Raw genomic sequence first — 15,358 nt, forward strand, 5'->3', positions numbered from 1 at the left:
TTTCCTTAAATTGAAGTACAGATTTTAAAACATAATCAAAATGAACAGCAAAATGTAGTTCTCCAAGTTAATGTACACATTCTGCAGAAACAAATGCAAACATCAATATACTTTATTGTCTCACTTGCCATTTCAATTGTGTAAAAAAGTTAGTAAAATAAATAAATCCACATGCCAAAGTAGATTCAGACCATACATTTAACTATTAAGTATGACTGCAATAAAAAATGAAGCACCTCTAAGCACTATCTATTTCCACTCAACCCACATTAAAGAAAACAGGATAGTATCTTAAGTGGAATAAATTGTTTATTACATGTTTCCGAAAGTAAATTGAAACACTAAAACACTGTTAAAAAGTTTAGTCTAAAGCGGTCCGTCCCATGTTTATCATGCAAAGATGCGTGTGTTTATTTGTTTGTTTTGCTTCAAACCACAATAATTTCTTTTGACACAAGAAAAACCTTCAACGCAGACTAGAAAATTAACATATGAATCATTTTATCCCCCTAAAACCCAGGTGACAAGTTACAGCTTTAATGTTAGAACATAACTTGCTTAAACTCTTACCTCTGTGCGGTAGATAAATAATTTAAACAGAATTCTTTGTGTAAGGAGACGGGTGTTTGAGGAGGATCTCTTCCGACTCTGAAAGCCCCAGTGTTGGGCCACGCCACCAAAAGTGCCTGCTGTCATGCTTGTAAACATTTCATTTGTACTGATTTTAATGGTGTTCTAGTGTTGCGTAAATAAAATGTTTACCACCTTTTCTAGAAAAATGACGCAATGATGCAAAACATCCTTCCGAGGCTAGAAATATTCTTATCAGAAATTATCATTATTATCTTGTATTTTGCATGCACTTTGGGGGCTCAGTGCTCAATTTGGAAATTTGCTCCAGCACAGATTCACTGTATTAGATAACCTACTGTCCTGAAGATAATTACTTTTCTGAGCATTATATAATTTTTTGGGGGGGGTTGTATTCATAGATACACTCATTACTATGATTTAGTTCTATTTCTGAAAAACATTATTCATTTAAAAAGGACTTCAGAGCAAAGGTTACTCATAGCATGTGCAGGTTTTCTTGAAACACAATCTAACATCCTGCTCCATATTGCAGTTACGCAACCCTTGTCTAGGTTGTTGTTTACGTGCCCAATTCTTATTTAACTTTTTATTTATATGCTGAAACATATTTATGTTCTATTTATACTATGTCAACCTATGTGTATGCAGTGCCTTTCTCTTTTGCTTTGCAATGTTCAAAACACTCACTGCACTTTCATCCAGATCTATATACATTTCTTTTTTTATCCAGTCTGGTCCCAGCTGAAAAAGATGCGCATACAAAATAACACAGAGACCTACTTCTTGATTTTCTAATTTAAGTTGTCAGTATACAAAACCACATTTCCTAAAAAAAGATTTTATCATCAAAACGTGGCATGTGAGGAAATAAGGTGCCACACTTGTGATTTTGGGCAGTGTAGTTAATAAAATTGGGGAAACAGCTCTATAAAGCTTGGATTTCAATCCTAAGTACTTTTCTATCAACAAAGTCTAAATAACTAATAATTGATTGGTGCACAGAAATTTATAACACGCTTTTTTCCAGCTGCCACTTCAAAGCAGTAAGAATGTCATAGAAAAAAAATACAGAAATGCTTAATGTGAAATAAATAAATAAATCTGTTCTAAATTTAGAATGTTGGAATCCATAACTCTTACTAAGACGCTAATTAAGATATTAAGTTTTAGGGTCTTTAATTTGAAATAAAAGTAGATAATAATCCACACCACAGATGTGCTTAAGCTTAAACAGATTCTCTGCTTCTCTTCACCATCCTGGTCTCTCTCTTGTGGTTTGGTACAGGGATACCTGACTCACCAAGTCTATTCAGTAATTGCTTGTTTTTTCTTTTTTTTTTTTTTACTTGAATGTGACCTACTGTATGATCAAGCAAATCATCAGGTTCCTTGTGTGTTCATGGCTTATTTTGCCCATAAAAAAGCAATTTTGACTCTGACAGGATCACTAGACCTTGACGTTTAGTGAAAGAACATCTCCAAAGTGTTTACAAAAAATGACCGCTGTCGAGTAGACTTGGTAAAAAGTGGTTATTTCAGTCTGCTCCCAGGTGAGGCTGGAAACACATGCATGGTTGGACACACTAAATAACCAACCACACACAATTTGAATGTTGATCTCAGTGGTTGGTGCTCTGACTTAAGATTTGAGACATTTTTGATGCAACCTGCGGAATCGGTGGATGCGTTGCTTTTTTATTCATCTAAACTGTGGAGGGCAAATTTTGCAGAGGCAAAACCGAATTATAATCCTTTGCCAAGAAATTGCCACAACACATGAACAGTGCATCCAGATGGCCTGTGGTTCAGCTCAGCCACAGGAGGTCTCCACCACACTCCAGAATGTCATGTTCCTGTATGACACCAACGACGATCTGCGGTGGCCTTACATGTTATCAGTGTGACAGTTGGACTATATTTCAAAATGTCAGTAAGGGACATGAAGCACAAGTACTGACCACACAGCACATTTTGGTTGCCATTTTCCTTTAATTCATTTGATCCATCAAAGGATTTACAAAGCTTGCTATTTAAATGCTTTTTTCCCCTCCAAAATGATAATACTATTCATGAATACAGTTGCACATATCCGGACTCCAGTGAAATTATTGTGTGCAGACTAGCACCCAGAAAGTCAATGAAGAGGCAATATTTCATATCATAATAGGTCTCTCTGTTATAGATAGAAATAAATCCATGCAATATTCACCTCTAGCCTTTACAGGTGGTGTTTCAGATTTGGCACCATCCTTTACATAAGGTCAGTGAGAGTAGTTTGAGGTCAGCCTCAGGTTTGCAGATAGGCAATAATATTAATAATTATTTCAAAGTATTTAGAGTCCAATAGTCGCATTTGTGTCAGTCCTGTATCTGAGTTTGATTCCTAATGCAATGACTATTCAAGTACAGAGAAGTTTTCATTAATTTTTCACAAATGATGACGCAAAAAGCCTGAACCGCCAAAGGGATCATATAATGTAAACCGACCCGTACCACTGTTTTTAAAAAATACTCAGTATCAATAATTGCATGATTTATAAATGTCTTTTTTCCTAAGTATCATACAAGCTTAGTAGCACTACACGTCATGTAGCTGTCAGTGCGGTGCGACAAATATTCAATAATACTACTAATAATAACAATATTAATATGGATCATAACAATTCATCGTAAAAATTCGCAAATGCTATTTAACTACCATGTAAAGGAAATGTTTCAACAGTGTGCTTTTTCTTCCAAAACAAAACAAAACAAAACAAAACAGAAAAAAGGCTGTGGGACCACAGTATGAAGATCACACTGCTCTCACAAAAATTGGCACTGTAACATACTGTACACTCTACAAGACTGACAGTCCCTCCGAAACAGATGGGACTGTCAAAAAGGAGCAGAGAAACATGCAGGCCTCCAGTTTGGCATTAATGTCAAAGGCCTTGCCATTCACTCTAGGACAGGCAAAAAGAATCAGGCTCAGGAAACATGCCCAGAAAACAAATAGGACCCTTAAGGAATAAAGAGGGGAAAGACATCCTGCAGCTTGTAAAGATATTCCAGTCGGGCCGTCAGAATTAACTGATAGTGCCTCTAATTTGATGTGGATGAAGAATATGAAGAGTAAATCAAACAGAGCCGTGAAGGTAGAATGCATTAGAACGGACCTGGGGAGGAGGAGGAGGAAGGCTCATAAATATTTTTGACTTGAGGGTTGTTTGCACAGTGAAACCCTGAAGAACTCATCTCGCTGCTGAAACATTAGTTCTGCACCTTTCAATAAACAGAGAGTCTATTTATTTATTTGCAGCAGAACCCATGTGCAGCTACCTCCTCCTTATTACGAGTGGCGTATGCACAAACTGAAATAATTTACTACGTGAGATAAAGTTTCCGAGCTCTAATCAGAATCTGATGGTACAGCGGTGCTAAAATGAGCAGGTTAATTGTACTGACTCTGGAGGCAAATTGAAATCAAAGCCACTGGGAAGTGTGACATTTCAGTGGGACTTTGAGTAAATGTCGCTACAAATAGTAAAACCTGTGCATTGTAACACGTTAAAAACTAACTCAAATTATGGTCAAGATAATACAAAGATTAATGCTTTTTATTCAGGTAAAGGGAAGAAGAATAAATGTTTAAAAAAAAGTCGTAGACACCGGGCAGATTTCTGTTTCCTGAGGCATGTTAAGATCTACCACAATAAAAGAAAAAACATCTTTCATCTCATTAAGCACTGAGCAAGGCTGTTCTCTAATAACAAAGCAATAACAAACCTATTTAACAAGACATGATACGCTCACTGGGTTGCCTGTTTGGTAGCTGACTCCCCCAAGACCTTCAGCCACCAGGACAGAGCTGACCGACAACAGAAAGTCCACCTGGCAAAACTCAACTCAACGCCTATGGCCAGTGGCTTCAGGTGTGGTGAAGACAGAGAAGGCAGGCAACGCCATGCCTGCACCTGCACAGATCTACCAGCAGGTCATCAGAGGATGGTGCAGAAGAACTTCTTCTCTCGGAAAGGGTTCTCAGAGGCGGGCACAGGCACAATAAGGGGGTCCTCGCGTATGTGGGCATCGCAGTACGCCATCAGGTCTGCAGCTGCTTTGGAGACCTGGAATGTTGAGACAAAGGTAAAGGACATGGACAGGTGATGAGGTGCTTCTCTGGCTTCTTCAAATGTACAAAATAATGTCCATAATGAATTAAATAATAAACTAAAATTAACCTTAATCCATTTCTGCATGTGCATCTTTTAAATCATCATCAGGGTGGTGACTTTTTAAGATTTTCAGTCCTGTGGCTCAAAAGTTTAAGTCTTGCCAGAAGTTTTTGCATTTCTCTCATTTTTAATATAGAAATTTTTATTAGAGTATCAAAGACAGACAGAGACATTGAGAGGACTTCCCTATTTAGAGGGAGCCACTAGAGATTCCAAACATGGCACATCTAAGCCCAGGAGGGTCAGAAAACGACTGAACTAAAATTCAAAGCTTTTTTTTACTTGTATATTTTAATAATAACATGAACTTTAGTTTACATAGTAAAGTGTTAAAACCCAATAAACACAAAGTAGCTGCCGCCTCGCAGCGAGAAGGTCACTGGTTTGACCCCCAGCCAGCTATGGCCTTTCTGTGTGGAGTTTGCAAGTTCTCCTCGTGCTTGCATGGGATTCCTACTGGTACTCTGGTTTCCTCCCACAGTCCAAAGACATGCATGTTAGGTTAATTGGAGACTCTAAAATTGGCCGTATATGAATGTGAATGGTTGTCTGTCTGTGCAGGTCTCTCTCTGTTTTGGCTCTGAGATAGACTGGTGGCCTGTCCAGGGGGTTCCCCGCCTCTCGCCCACTGACAGATGGGATAGCCTGAACAGGATAAGCAGTTAAATATAATAGATGGCTGGAACACAAAGTACAGCTACAACGAATGGGGGACGTCTTTAGATTCGCAAATCTGGCCTGATGACGGTGCCAGAGGAAATGTCATCAGGATTTATTCTCAGAGGAGCATCCATTTCTGTGCCAGATTTCATGGCAATCATCAATAATTGATAATAATTCAGTTTTGACCAAAGGGGTGGGTAAGATGTAGATTAACACTAGTTCACTCCTGAAATGGCATGAATCATAAAACAGACTTCCTCCCTTAAGGTGAATATTTGCATTATGTAGGGTATTTAAACTCAAACAGTGACTATAAATTTGAAAGTACAGTCAGATTGTAGGTAGGTTTCCACTTGGGAGCTGAGTGGGAGGTTGCGGGAGGGGGAGGTCACAAATGGAGGGTAGAGGAGCAGCTGTATCAGACGGACAGGGAGGGCTTAGGGATCTACGTGGAGGACAGAGCCATCTGATCTCTTGCTTGCCAACTCACCTCACCCACTGCTGCTCTCACAAGAGAATACAATGCACAAAATCCATCATGCTGCCTGATCAGCTTTAGTCTTTAACATGGATTATTACATTATTGTCATCAGAGCAGAAATAAAATACTCTTTGCAAAGGACTGTTATTATTGCATGCTCTGATTTTTTTTGCATTTTACGAGGAACAAGGGTGGTGCTATTATACAGTACATTTCTCTTAATATAATCAAACCTTACAAATGCATTTTTCAGTTACTCAATTTTTTGTGATTAGTCTACTCCAAAACCATTTACTCCTATTAGAATTCAAATGTATTCAAATGGCACAAATTCGCACTTTCACTTTTAATTTTCACAGAATTTCTATTAAAACAGCTGAGCTAAAAGCAATTTAGAAAAGGGGTATTTTCTAAGCTAAGTCACATTGCCCGGAATAGGAAAAGCAGGGCTCCCTTTGTAACCAGACCCAGGCAGGGAGTTGGACAGAAAGCACCTGGTTGCCAGTCTTGGACTGTTGGGCCTGCCCCCAAAAGAAAAAAAAAGCATGAATCCACCACTATATGGACCCACTACCTGAAAGAATAGGGATGTGGTGGAAGCCACCAAGCCAGCAAGGTTGGGGACCCAGGCATGCCGATCACGGGAGCTGGCTCTAGGGAAGGGGAATGGATATCATTGGTCAATTGAAGGAACACTATGAAGAACTCCTAAACCCAACCAGCATGTCCTCTAAGGAGAAGGCAGTCTTGGGGGAAGCGTCACTCGTATCTCTGGCAGAGGTCTCTGAGGTAGAAAAGACCCTCTTCACTGGTACCAGGTGTGGATGAGTTTAGGGCTTAGATGCTGAAGATTTTGGACACTGTTGGACTGTCTTGGTTAACACCTTGGTTGACAATGCAGATTCTGTCCTGGTCCTGGAACAGTGGACCTACTCTTTACCCCTATTGAGGCAAATGGGATCCTGCCTACATGTGTTTTGTGGATTTGAGAAAGCTTAGGAACGAATGCCTCAGCACATCTTAAAGGAAGTACTGTGGGAGTATGGGGGGCCTCAGTCATTGGAGTAGACCACCTGGTCTCTGTATAACCAGAGTGAGGAATAAGTCAAACAAGTTCTCAGTTGGGGTTGGCCTTCTTCAGCATTGTCCTGTTTCACTGAGCCTGTCTGTGATTTTTCTTAGATAGAATCTCAAGGCGCAGCCGGGTTGAGGAAAATTGCTTCTCTGATTTTTGCAGTTGACGTGGTTCCTCTGGCGTCACCAAACCAGGACCTTGAGCATGCACTGTTATTTATATCATCTAGCCTGGGAGAGCCTCGGGATCCCTAAGAAAGAGCTGGAGAATGTGGCTGGTCTAAGTGATGTCTAGGTTGGCCTACTGAGCCTGCTGCTACTGAGGCCACACACAGATAAGTAGTGGAAAATGGACCGATATTAACATTAATCAAATAGGATTAATTGGTTCATTTGTTGTTGGAATTTTTCAGCTATGGATTAAAATACAGCCCAGAACTGGCACAGAGCAATGAGCTGCATCAGGCTTTAGCCTCACAGGCAGTGTTATTAGGATCAATTCATTGTTAGTTTTGTATTAGGGATTAGTTCATAATATTAAAAAAAAATAAATTCTAGTTTATCCTTTAACCTTAAATAAAAAGCTTTTCATACTGAAACTGTTACCTATAAATACCAGAACATCATTTCCATCTTCTGAAGAAAAATTTCTCTAAGGTTTCTATTGGGTCTTTGTTCTCAATGGTTCCCTACTTGGAGTTTGGGATTCCCCCAAAACAAATCACGTATTACAAGGTGATGACAGGTGGGCTATAGTTTAAATAAAATGTTACACCAAATTATATTTAATCATTCTTTTCTCCAGTCTTGTGAAGTACAGCTCCTCAGGGGCCTCCAGCATCTCTGTGGTAAAGTTCACATCCATACTAAGACCATAACTTCTAATGTGGGGTCATTGCTTCATTTTAGGGGTCACACAGAGCAAATGGTTTGAAAACCACTGAGCTATTCCTCAACAGGAAACGATTAAGAGTCTACAGCCACGGCAGGAGCTCTCTGAGGCACAGACTGTACGAACTCTACATCAGACTTGATACCAATATGTTCGACCTCACTCACAGCGGGAACACTACTGTGCTGATATTTTACAGATTTGCTACTTTGCAACTAAAGCACAGCTGATGATGATGGGACTAATAGTTTAGCAGGTATTTGGCCATAAGTACATTAAGATTCATTGTCTTTGGCCATTACGAATGCGTGTACACTGCTACTCTGCTAATTTGGCAAAAAACACAAACACATGTACAGTGTGCTCCCCAGACTCAATTGCACTGTTACATTTTCATCCTGTATGCTCTTTAAGAAAGTACCACTATAAACTTTAAAACCAGAGTTATAAGAGTGTAACCAGCAGAACCTCTCTGTCTGCTTCTGTTGCCTTTCTGCTCTAACTACTGTAGCTGGATACCTTCTTCCACCTAATGTGTCTTTCTTATTTATGTCACACCACATGTGCTGCTGTTCTGTTCCTGTTTTCCTCAGCCGCTGACAAAATTACTCACAACATTTCAGATAACACACGTGACATTTTCTTTGTTTAAGCTGAAAAGACATGCTTTAAAAGCAAACACACACTTGTTTTAGAGCTTGAACTCTGAACTTGGTGGAAAGTGCAGGTTTTGCATTTCCTGAAGTATGAGAGGCAAAATCAATATAGCAAATAAATGTCAAATCATCAGTAAATTAGTTTACATGCAACAATATACTGATATAGACTGTGACTAACTCAAGGATGAAATAAACCCCAAATTTGGATGTAACTTTATTCAATTAAGGTAATAGTCAAAGCACTAGGGGAAAAACATATTAAAAACTACTCAAAATGGTTGATTATTATTTAGCTCCATATTGATTTCAAATACTTTGTGTCTCCAGACTACCCGTGTTAATCATTAATTGGAGGCCTGCACAAAATGGAGACATTACTAAAGACCATCTTTTCCAAAGCAAGTAAACAACTTAATTATTCTCATAATCAAAGTAAATGCAAAAGATTATTATCACATATTATAACATAACTGCAGCCAGGGTTTCTGCAGAGAACGGGAGCCCCACAGGACAAAAAGTGCTATTGCATGGTGTGTGTCATTAGGCCCAGACAGACTGTAATTACACTGCAGCCCCATGATGGAAGGAGAGTCCTTCTAATTAGCACAGATCACATTCCTTTGGCTGATTGAGCAATTAATGAGAATGTGGTGATCCCTCAATCAGCAGCACAGAGACCACTCTTGTCGCTGATACATACTCTTCCTCATCAGAGCTCTTAATTAAATTTAAGGGATCGGCAGACATGGCCAACTATCTGTTTTCTTGTCCTTCTCTGTACTTTCCTCTGCTTTCATTTAGAGCCACATTCGACTTCAGTGGCTCTTGTTTGGGGTGGTTAATAAAAAATGATTTAGATCTTTGCATCTGATGTGTCAAGTGCTTATTAAGGAACAAACAGCTGCCTGCCTATCAATCATCCAACCACTGCTGAGAAAATAATACAAATGTGAAATCCTGCTGCAACTAAAACTGTTGCTATTTTTAATTCATCAGGCACTGGAGTTTTTTTTCTTGTGAATGTGCAAAAATCATACACAAATAACACGACTAGATTATTTATAACTGCCTAAAGCCTGAAATGCTGAATTGATCAGTCACGTTTTTTTTTCTCCTTGACTTTCATTAAGTATTCCTTTGAACCTGGTTATAGTTTATGGGTTTTTAAATAAATGTATTGTACAACCCAAATATGGCCACCTAACAAGTCTACTCATTAAAAAAAAAGGTTACAAACTCATACATTTTGGCGCTCAAAGGTTTTCACGTGAGAACGAAGATGCACTCTGCAACCAAATGACACTGTAGACCTTTACACATTTGTCAGAGCATCTATGGAGCTGAGTGAAAAAAAGCAAACAACTTTGACATTTAGGGATCATTTACATTCATGTCTGCCGTGTCTCTTTCCATAAGATGCTGAGGTGACAGTAAAAGTGACATCTGTTCAGATGCTGTGTGATCTACACACTCTTCTCAGCTCATTTATGTTAACAACCGTTCAACAACCTTCAGCTGTACTATAAAGGTGTTTGTGTACTTTGCATCCTATTTTGGGCACGGCAGCCAATTATTATGCAAGCTCTCATTTAACATTGGAGCAATAAATATTTTACAAGATAGAGTGCCACACCCTGGTTACACTTGATGCTGTTGCCATCTTTCTAGAGCAGTGATCTGTACGGAGATATTAGTGGATATTTTGTAATGATCACTATCACCACTAATTGTACTAATGTTTTTATTCTTAATGGAAAACATGTGTAACAGCTAAATACAAAAAATGTGGAGGTGAGACTGGAAGTCAGTCAGTTCAGTAATTAGTTTTTTTAACAGTCCAATGTTAGATTGGTTACTACAGTTTGTGTGCAGTTGAACAATGTCTAGCTCCTTTTTTATTAGCAACATCAAGTGATTTATATTTATATGTCCCACTGGGTCGTAATCACAGTGGTAAAAACCCGTAGTGGATTTCGTTTAGCTGCAGTAGCTACCAGCAGAGGTGGCTGGTTATTTTATTTGCAGAGAAATTGCTAAACAAAAGTCAGTAACTACTGGGGTCTTTAAGACTATGATCAGGTTGATCCCAACGTCTGCTGTTTGAATGCTGTCATCTCTGTCCTGTACCCAACAAAACAACAAAAAGGTACTTAAAAGGTTAAATCGTTACTACTGCATTCAGAAACAATACTAACTATGTTATGATTTATTTGCCAATGTAATGGCAACATGGATATGGTTTGTAATCATTTTACTGCTATGCACTAAAAGCTTTTTACCAATGGGTCAGAGTCAAAATTACAGCTTTTCCCCCCCACACACTGTTTACTTTCACACAATTTCCTGGAAATATTCCCCATAATTTTCCACAAAAAGCCTGGGTGGTTGGTAAAAGACATGGAAATGTGCAGTTATTCACTACCTGTTGGGCAGCTGAAGTTGTTTTAGGTAAGTGGAAATAGTTAACAGACATCAGTGTCAGAGATTCAAAGAAAGATTAAAACTAATTTTCAGAATGGAAATTAGGATTATGAAATAAGTGCAGTATATGTGAAAGAAAAACAAAGATTCATTGGAAAATTCTAGTTTAAAGCCTAAAAATCAGATAACCTTTAAAAAAGGAAGGAAAGTTTACGGGAATTTTTTCTAAGAAAGGGGGAAATAAAGTGTAGCCAAATAAATAATGTAAAAAAGATTATGACATGATGTTTATAATGTTTTGTTTGAAGTAATTTAGATCTCTCACGCTCACACTTGTCTGTAACTCATTGTCTCCATTCTCTTAAGCAACACATTTAGTTTAAACTCCAAACAATTCTTTGATGCATCTTGGGCCTGATCTACAACTGAGTCTGTAGAGAAGAAAGTGTAGCTAAGTCATGGCTATTTGACTGACATAATCACTGGTGATTAAAAAGGTTGATAAAATTGAAATGCAACAATGAGACTCGGTGTCAAAGAGTTGACTTGTAAGTGAAATCAGGGGTCTTGCAGATACATTTTCTAAACCTTGATTACGAGCTGGGGATAACCGGAGTATACGGCACGTGTCTGGGCCCAGCTAAAATGCGGAGTGAACAGCCTCTGGGTTGGGGGTGGCCGTCATTTGACGTGCTTGTGAGGAGCATATGAAATGAGTGAGCGATGACACGGCCTTTGGGTGTGCAGGAGGTCATTTATGGAAATGGATGAGAAGAACCAGCCCAACACACCCCAGGGACATATTAAGGTAAAACAGCCTTTTAATGGGATGTGATGAAATTTCTACAAATGGGTCAATAGAGTGGTGAGATGATGTACATTATCAGTTTTATGACATTTGAAAACATGGTGACTGACCTCCACCATAAACATTATGGAGGGAACACAGTTTTAAATCCGTGTTTGTTTGATAAGTGCTCTTTATCTGTCAGTCTAGTAGAGCTACAGGACGCCAAGTGTATTGAGCTGTGGCTTATTTAACTGTCTACATTTTCTTTGCCAAGTTTAGAAATTTGAACCACGAACCTCAAGGTCACAAACCTGCTTCACATTTACAGAAATCAAACACCGGAGAGGTAAGATGAGGAGGAACCCTGCATCGTGGGCAGAAAAGAAGAGAGTCACACTGGTAGAAAACTAACGTTACAAGCGGCCGACATTCACCATCGTGCCTCTGGGTTCACCCCCTCAGTTACCACGGATGGAATTGTCGGCTGTCCCAGCTGTGCACAGGAGACATTGGTGCTTTCAAGGTGAACTCAGTCCTCGCATGGTAAAAGAATCTACTCTAAACTAGGCTAAGAAAAATTCATTTACTCCGGCCAAGTCTTGGATTGTGCGTAATGTAGTTGCCAGCCTTTGAGAAAGAAGAAGAATTTGGGCCATAAAAAAATGTCAATCTCTCTGTCTGTGGCGCATAAATTTGGTGTATTTTTTTAAACTCTCCATCCTGGATACTGATACTGTTGTTTTCAGTAAATATGAGTCTGGAGCCGGTGGCTGGTAAGTGTCAATTAGCCTGTAAATGGTGGAAACCCACTTCCAGTACTGTACCTCTGGAAGAACTCACAAATCAGAAGTTAGTTTAGTTATTTTAGAGGGTAGTTTTTCTTGGCCAGAAGCAATCCAATCTTCTCTATGAATCACACATAACAAGATATAAAGCGGTGATTACTAGACTTTAGCAATGCTTACTATTTCCCTGTTTCATGTGTATTTACAGCAGAAGATAAGTGGCATCAATGATTTCAGTCATATTACACCAAAGACTGAACTACCTCTTTTGATTTTGTCCTTGTTGTATTTAAATGACACGTTGGCAGCACACATATTTTGTCACAGATTACATGACGGCTAAGGCAGCAGCAAACAAGTTTTAAATGCTCGCATATGTTTTGAAATACAGTAGTTGAACTCCGGTTTTTAATCAATCAGCAACAGTGGGTGGGGAATATTTTAAGCTGGGGAATAAAGCACATTTAGTCAGTCAGTCAGCACTGCATATGTGGGATTGATTTGACATAACCTAAAAGGTTTCTAGACGAGCATGTCACCAAGTGTGGCTCACTGACGATTACCTATGGAGGCAATAAATAATGTCCATTATATTGTGTGATAATATTAAACCTTGACAATCAAATATGACAATGGTGCCAATTCCAAGCACGTAAAACCATTTTGGTGCTTAGTTTAGACATAAGATAAAAAATACAAATGGCTGCCAAGAGCTGATGAGTGTCACTCACCCTCACATGGAGTGCTCTGAAAACTTGACGTTTAAATTTCCACCCATCAGCTTTCACATATTGCAGATTTGATAATAAAGAACCATGCAAATGTTTGCTCATAGACGACAAATGTTAACGACAATTCAACTCCAGTACCTTTATTCTATCCATGCAGGCCTCCATCTTCAGCTGCTCAACAGCTTTCCTGGCTTGGGAGATGCTGGCCGTGCTGTTGTTGGCAATACCGTCCTTCATGGTGCTCCTGTGACGCCAAATAGAGGCACAAAAGGGGGACACGTAGAGTCAATGAACATCACATTAAATCAAGAAAGCAGCAGCAGCCCCCCTGGCGATGTCTCTGCCCCCCTTGGAGCAGCCATTCTCTGGCACAACCTTTTTTTTTTTTTTTTTCAAATTTAAAGGACCCATTTTGTCCAGGGGAATCTGCTGTACAGCAGCGAAGCTCCATTTTATCTAAAGAAAGAGCTTTGAAGGGAGCAGCTGGACAGTGTCATTTCTCAGTCAGTGTTCACGCATGGTCGGTTTTCCTTAATCCCCTTCAGAGAAATGTTGGTATTCTGTGCAATAGTGAGCGAGGGAGAGAACTTCTGCAAAACTGCAAAAAGCATTAAGATACACACACCTCCAAGGAGCTGCTCAGTTCACCACTGGGTTCTGGTGAATTTCAACACTGCTGGGTTCACACTGTATCAATTCTTGATTCAAGTCAGTTATTGAACCTTTTCAAGGGAATCAAACGTACAACTTTGCTTCCTCTATCTCAGCATCTACAGAGCAGAGCGGATCTGTCCACTCCTTGCCTTCATCTTCTCAACTTTCTCCACAATGAGCATCAGTGCAACTGCAGGACATTTAATCTGTTCCACTGCAGTCAGCCCTTCTGTAGACATATGTATGTAAATGGCATTTCAGGCCCCCTCAGCACCCCCACCCCAGTCTTAAAATGTTTGGCAGCCACAGATGAGAGGGATGACACCTGACCACACACACACACACACACACACACACACATTTTGTAATAATGTGCGTGAAAATCTGAGGAATTTCACTGAGGTGCGGTGATGTTGAAGCAGTTCATACTCACTATGGATTTTTTTGTTGCTTGCCTTCATTTGTTGTTGTTTTTTTCCTTTACACAAATCGAATTTAAATGCATTTAATCTCAAATTCTAATGCAGATGTTTTTTAAAGCAGATGTTTTGTGGATGCAGACGCCGAATTCTCTCTCCAATCCCACCCTTCGTGCCTCCAAAGCTAATTTATAGCTTTTCATCACAACCTCGTAGGAAAGCTATCAGGCCTTTTGCCATTGAGGTTTCCCCTCCACTCGTCCACCCTGAAGCTCACACGGATGCATTTGGCACATTAAGCGTTTCATCCAAAATGTAGCGATGCTGATTATGAATGCAGATCTGTCAAACACAAGCCACTCTAATTTTTACGGGGATTAAATTGTGAACACACACGGTGCGAGCCACGGGCCCTGGTTAAAGCAGACAACAGCAAAACACAGATTATGAAAACAACTAGAGATTTTGCATAGAGGAATAATACAATAATCTCTCGATGCTTCGTTGCATTGCACAGCTACTAACTGATTAATGTAGGCTATAGCCGCAGACCTACCTGAAATGTGCCAATGGTTTTACAATTTGGAGAATTCCGGGTTGACTCCACCCAACACACACACGCACGCACACACACACGCACATACACACGCACAGAGAAAAGAGGATCTGTCAAATATCAAACGATAAATGGAAATCCCAGCCTCGTTTCTTTCTGGACTGAACCCGCGGAGGTGAATCCTGGCGTTTTAATTTCGCCTCAGCGGTTCGCGCAGTGCGAGTCGTGCGTATTCCCGTGTAGGAGAGATGAGATCCGAGCGGAGAGGTCTTGGTGAGCACCACGGCTGGACTTGGAGAGATGTTACGCATGCAGCAGGGGGGGAAACCTCTGTATGACGATCAGATACGGGCTGTGGGGCAGGGAGCACTCGATCGGCGGCTGCAGCAGCAACACGTCAGGATGGGTTTCTACTGTACTAA

The 15,358-nt window shown here is 39.8% G+C and overlaps 1 protein-coding gene across 2 annotated transcripts; it reads right to left on the minus strand.

Moving 5' to 3' along the window:
- Positions 1–55: 55 nt before the first annotated feature.
- LOC137138589 (guanine nucleotide-binding protein G(I)/G(S)/G(O) subunit gamma-4) lies at positions 56–15,231 on the minus strand. Of its 2 annotated transcripts, none has more exons than XM_067525542.1 (3): positions 14,395–14,912; positions 13,446–13,551; positions 56–4,703 (listed from the first exon to the last, which is right to left on the minus strand). In XM_067525542.1, the coding sequence occupies exons 2-3, from the start codon at positions 13,542–13,544 to the stop codon at positions 4,575–4,577; spliced, it is 228 nt and encodes a 75-aa protein (XP_067381643.1). In that variant the 5' UTR covers positions 13,545–13,551; positions 14,395–14,912; the 3' UTR covers positions 56–4,574. The 2 variants fall into 2 exon arrangements, with proteins under 2 accessions (XP_067381643.1, XP_067381641.1); XM_067525540.1 differs by lacking the exon at positions 14,395–14,912 and adding an exon at positions 14,937–15,231 and having other exon boundaries at positions 58–4,703.
- Positions 15,232–15,358: the final 127 nt, after the last annotated feature.

Source organism: Channa argus, chromosome 1 (assembly GCF_033026475.1).
Source record: "Channa argus isolate prfri chromosome 1, Channa argus male v1.0, whole genome shotgun sequence".
NCBI classification, from domain to species: domain Eukaryota; kingdom Metazoa; phylum Chordata; class Actinopteri; order Anabantiformes; family Channidae; genus Channa; species Channa argus.

Bases quoted from the DNA above. Each gene is read 5' to 3' on its own strand.
- LOC137138589 (XM_067525540.1), bottom strand. From the start codon at position 15,022: ATGTGCGTGTGTGTGTGCGTGCGTGTGTGTGTTGGGTGGAGTCAACCC. The intron at 13,552-14,936 runs GTAGGTCTGCGG...TTGGCGTCACAG, and splicing joins AAACCATTGGCACATTTCAG to GAGCACCATGAAGGACGGTA. The intron at 4,704-13,445 runs GTACTGGAGTTG...TCAACATTCCAG, and splicing joins CCTGCATGGATAGAATAAAG to GTCTCCAAAGCAGCTGCAGA.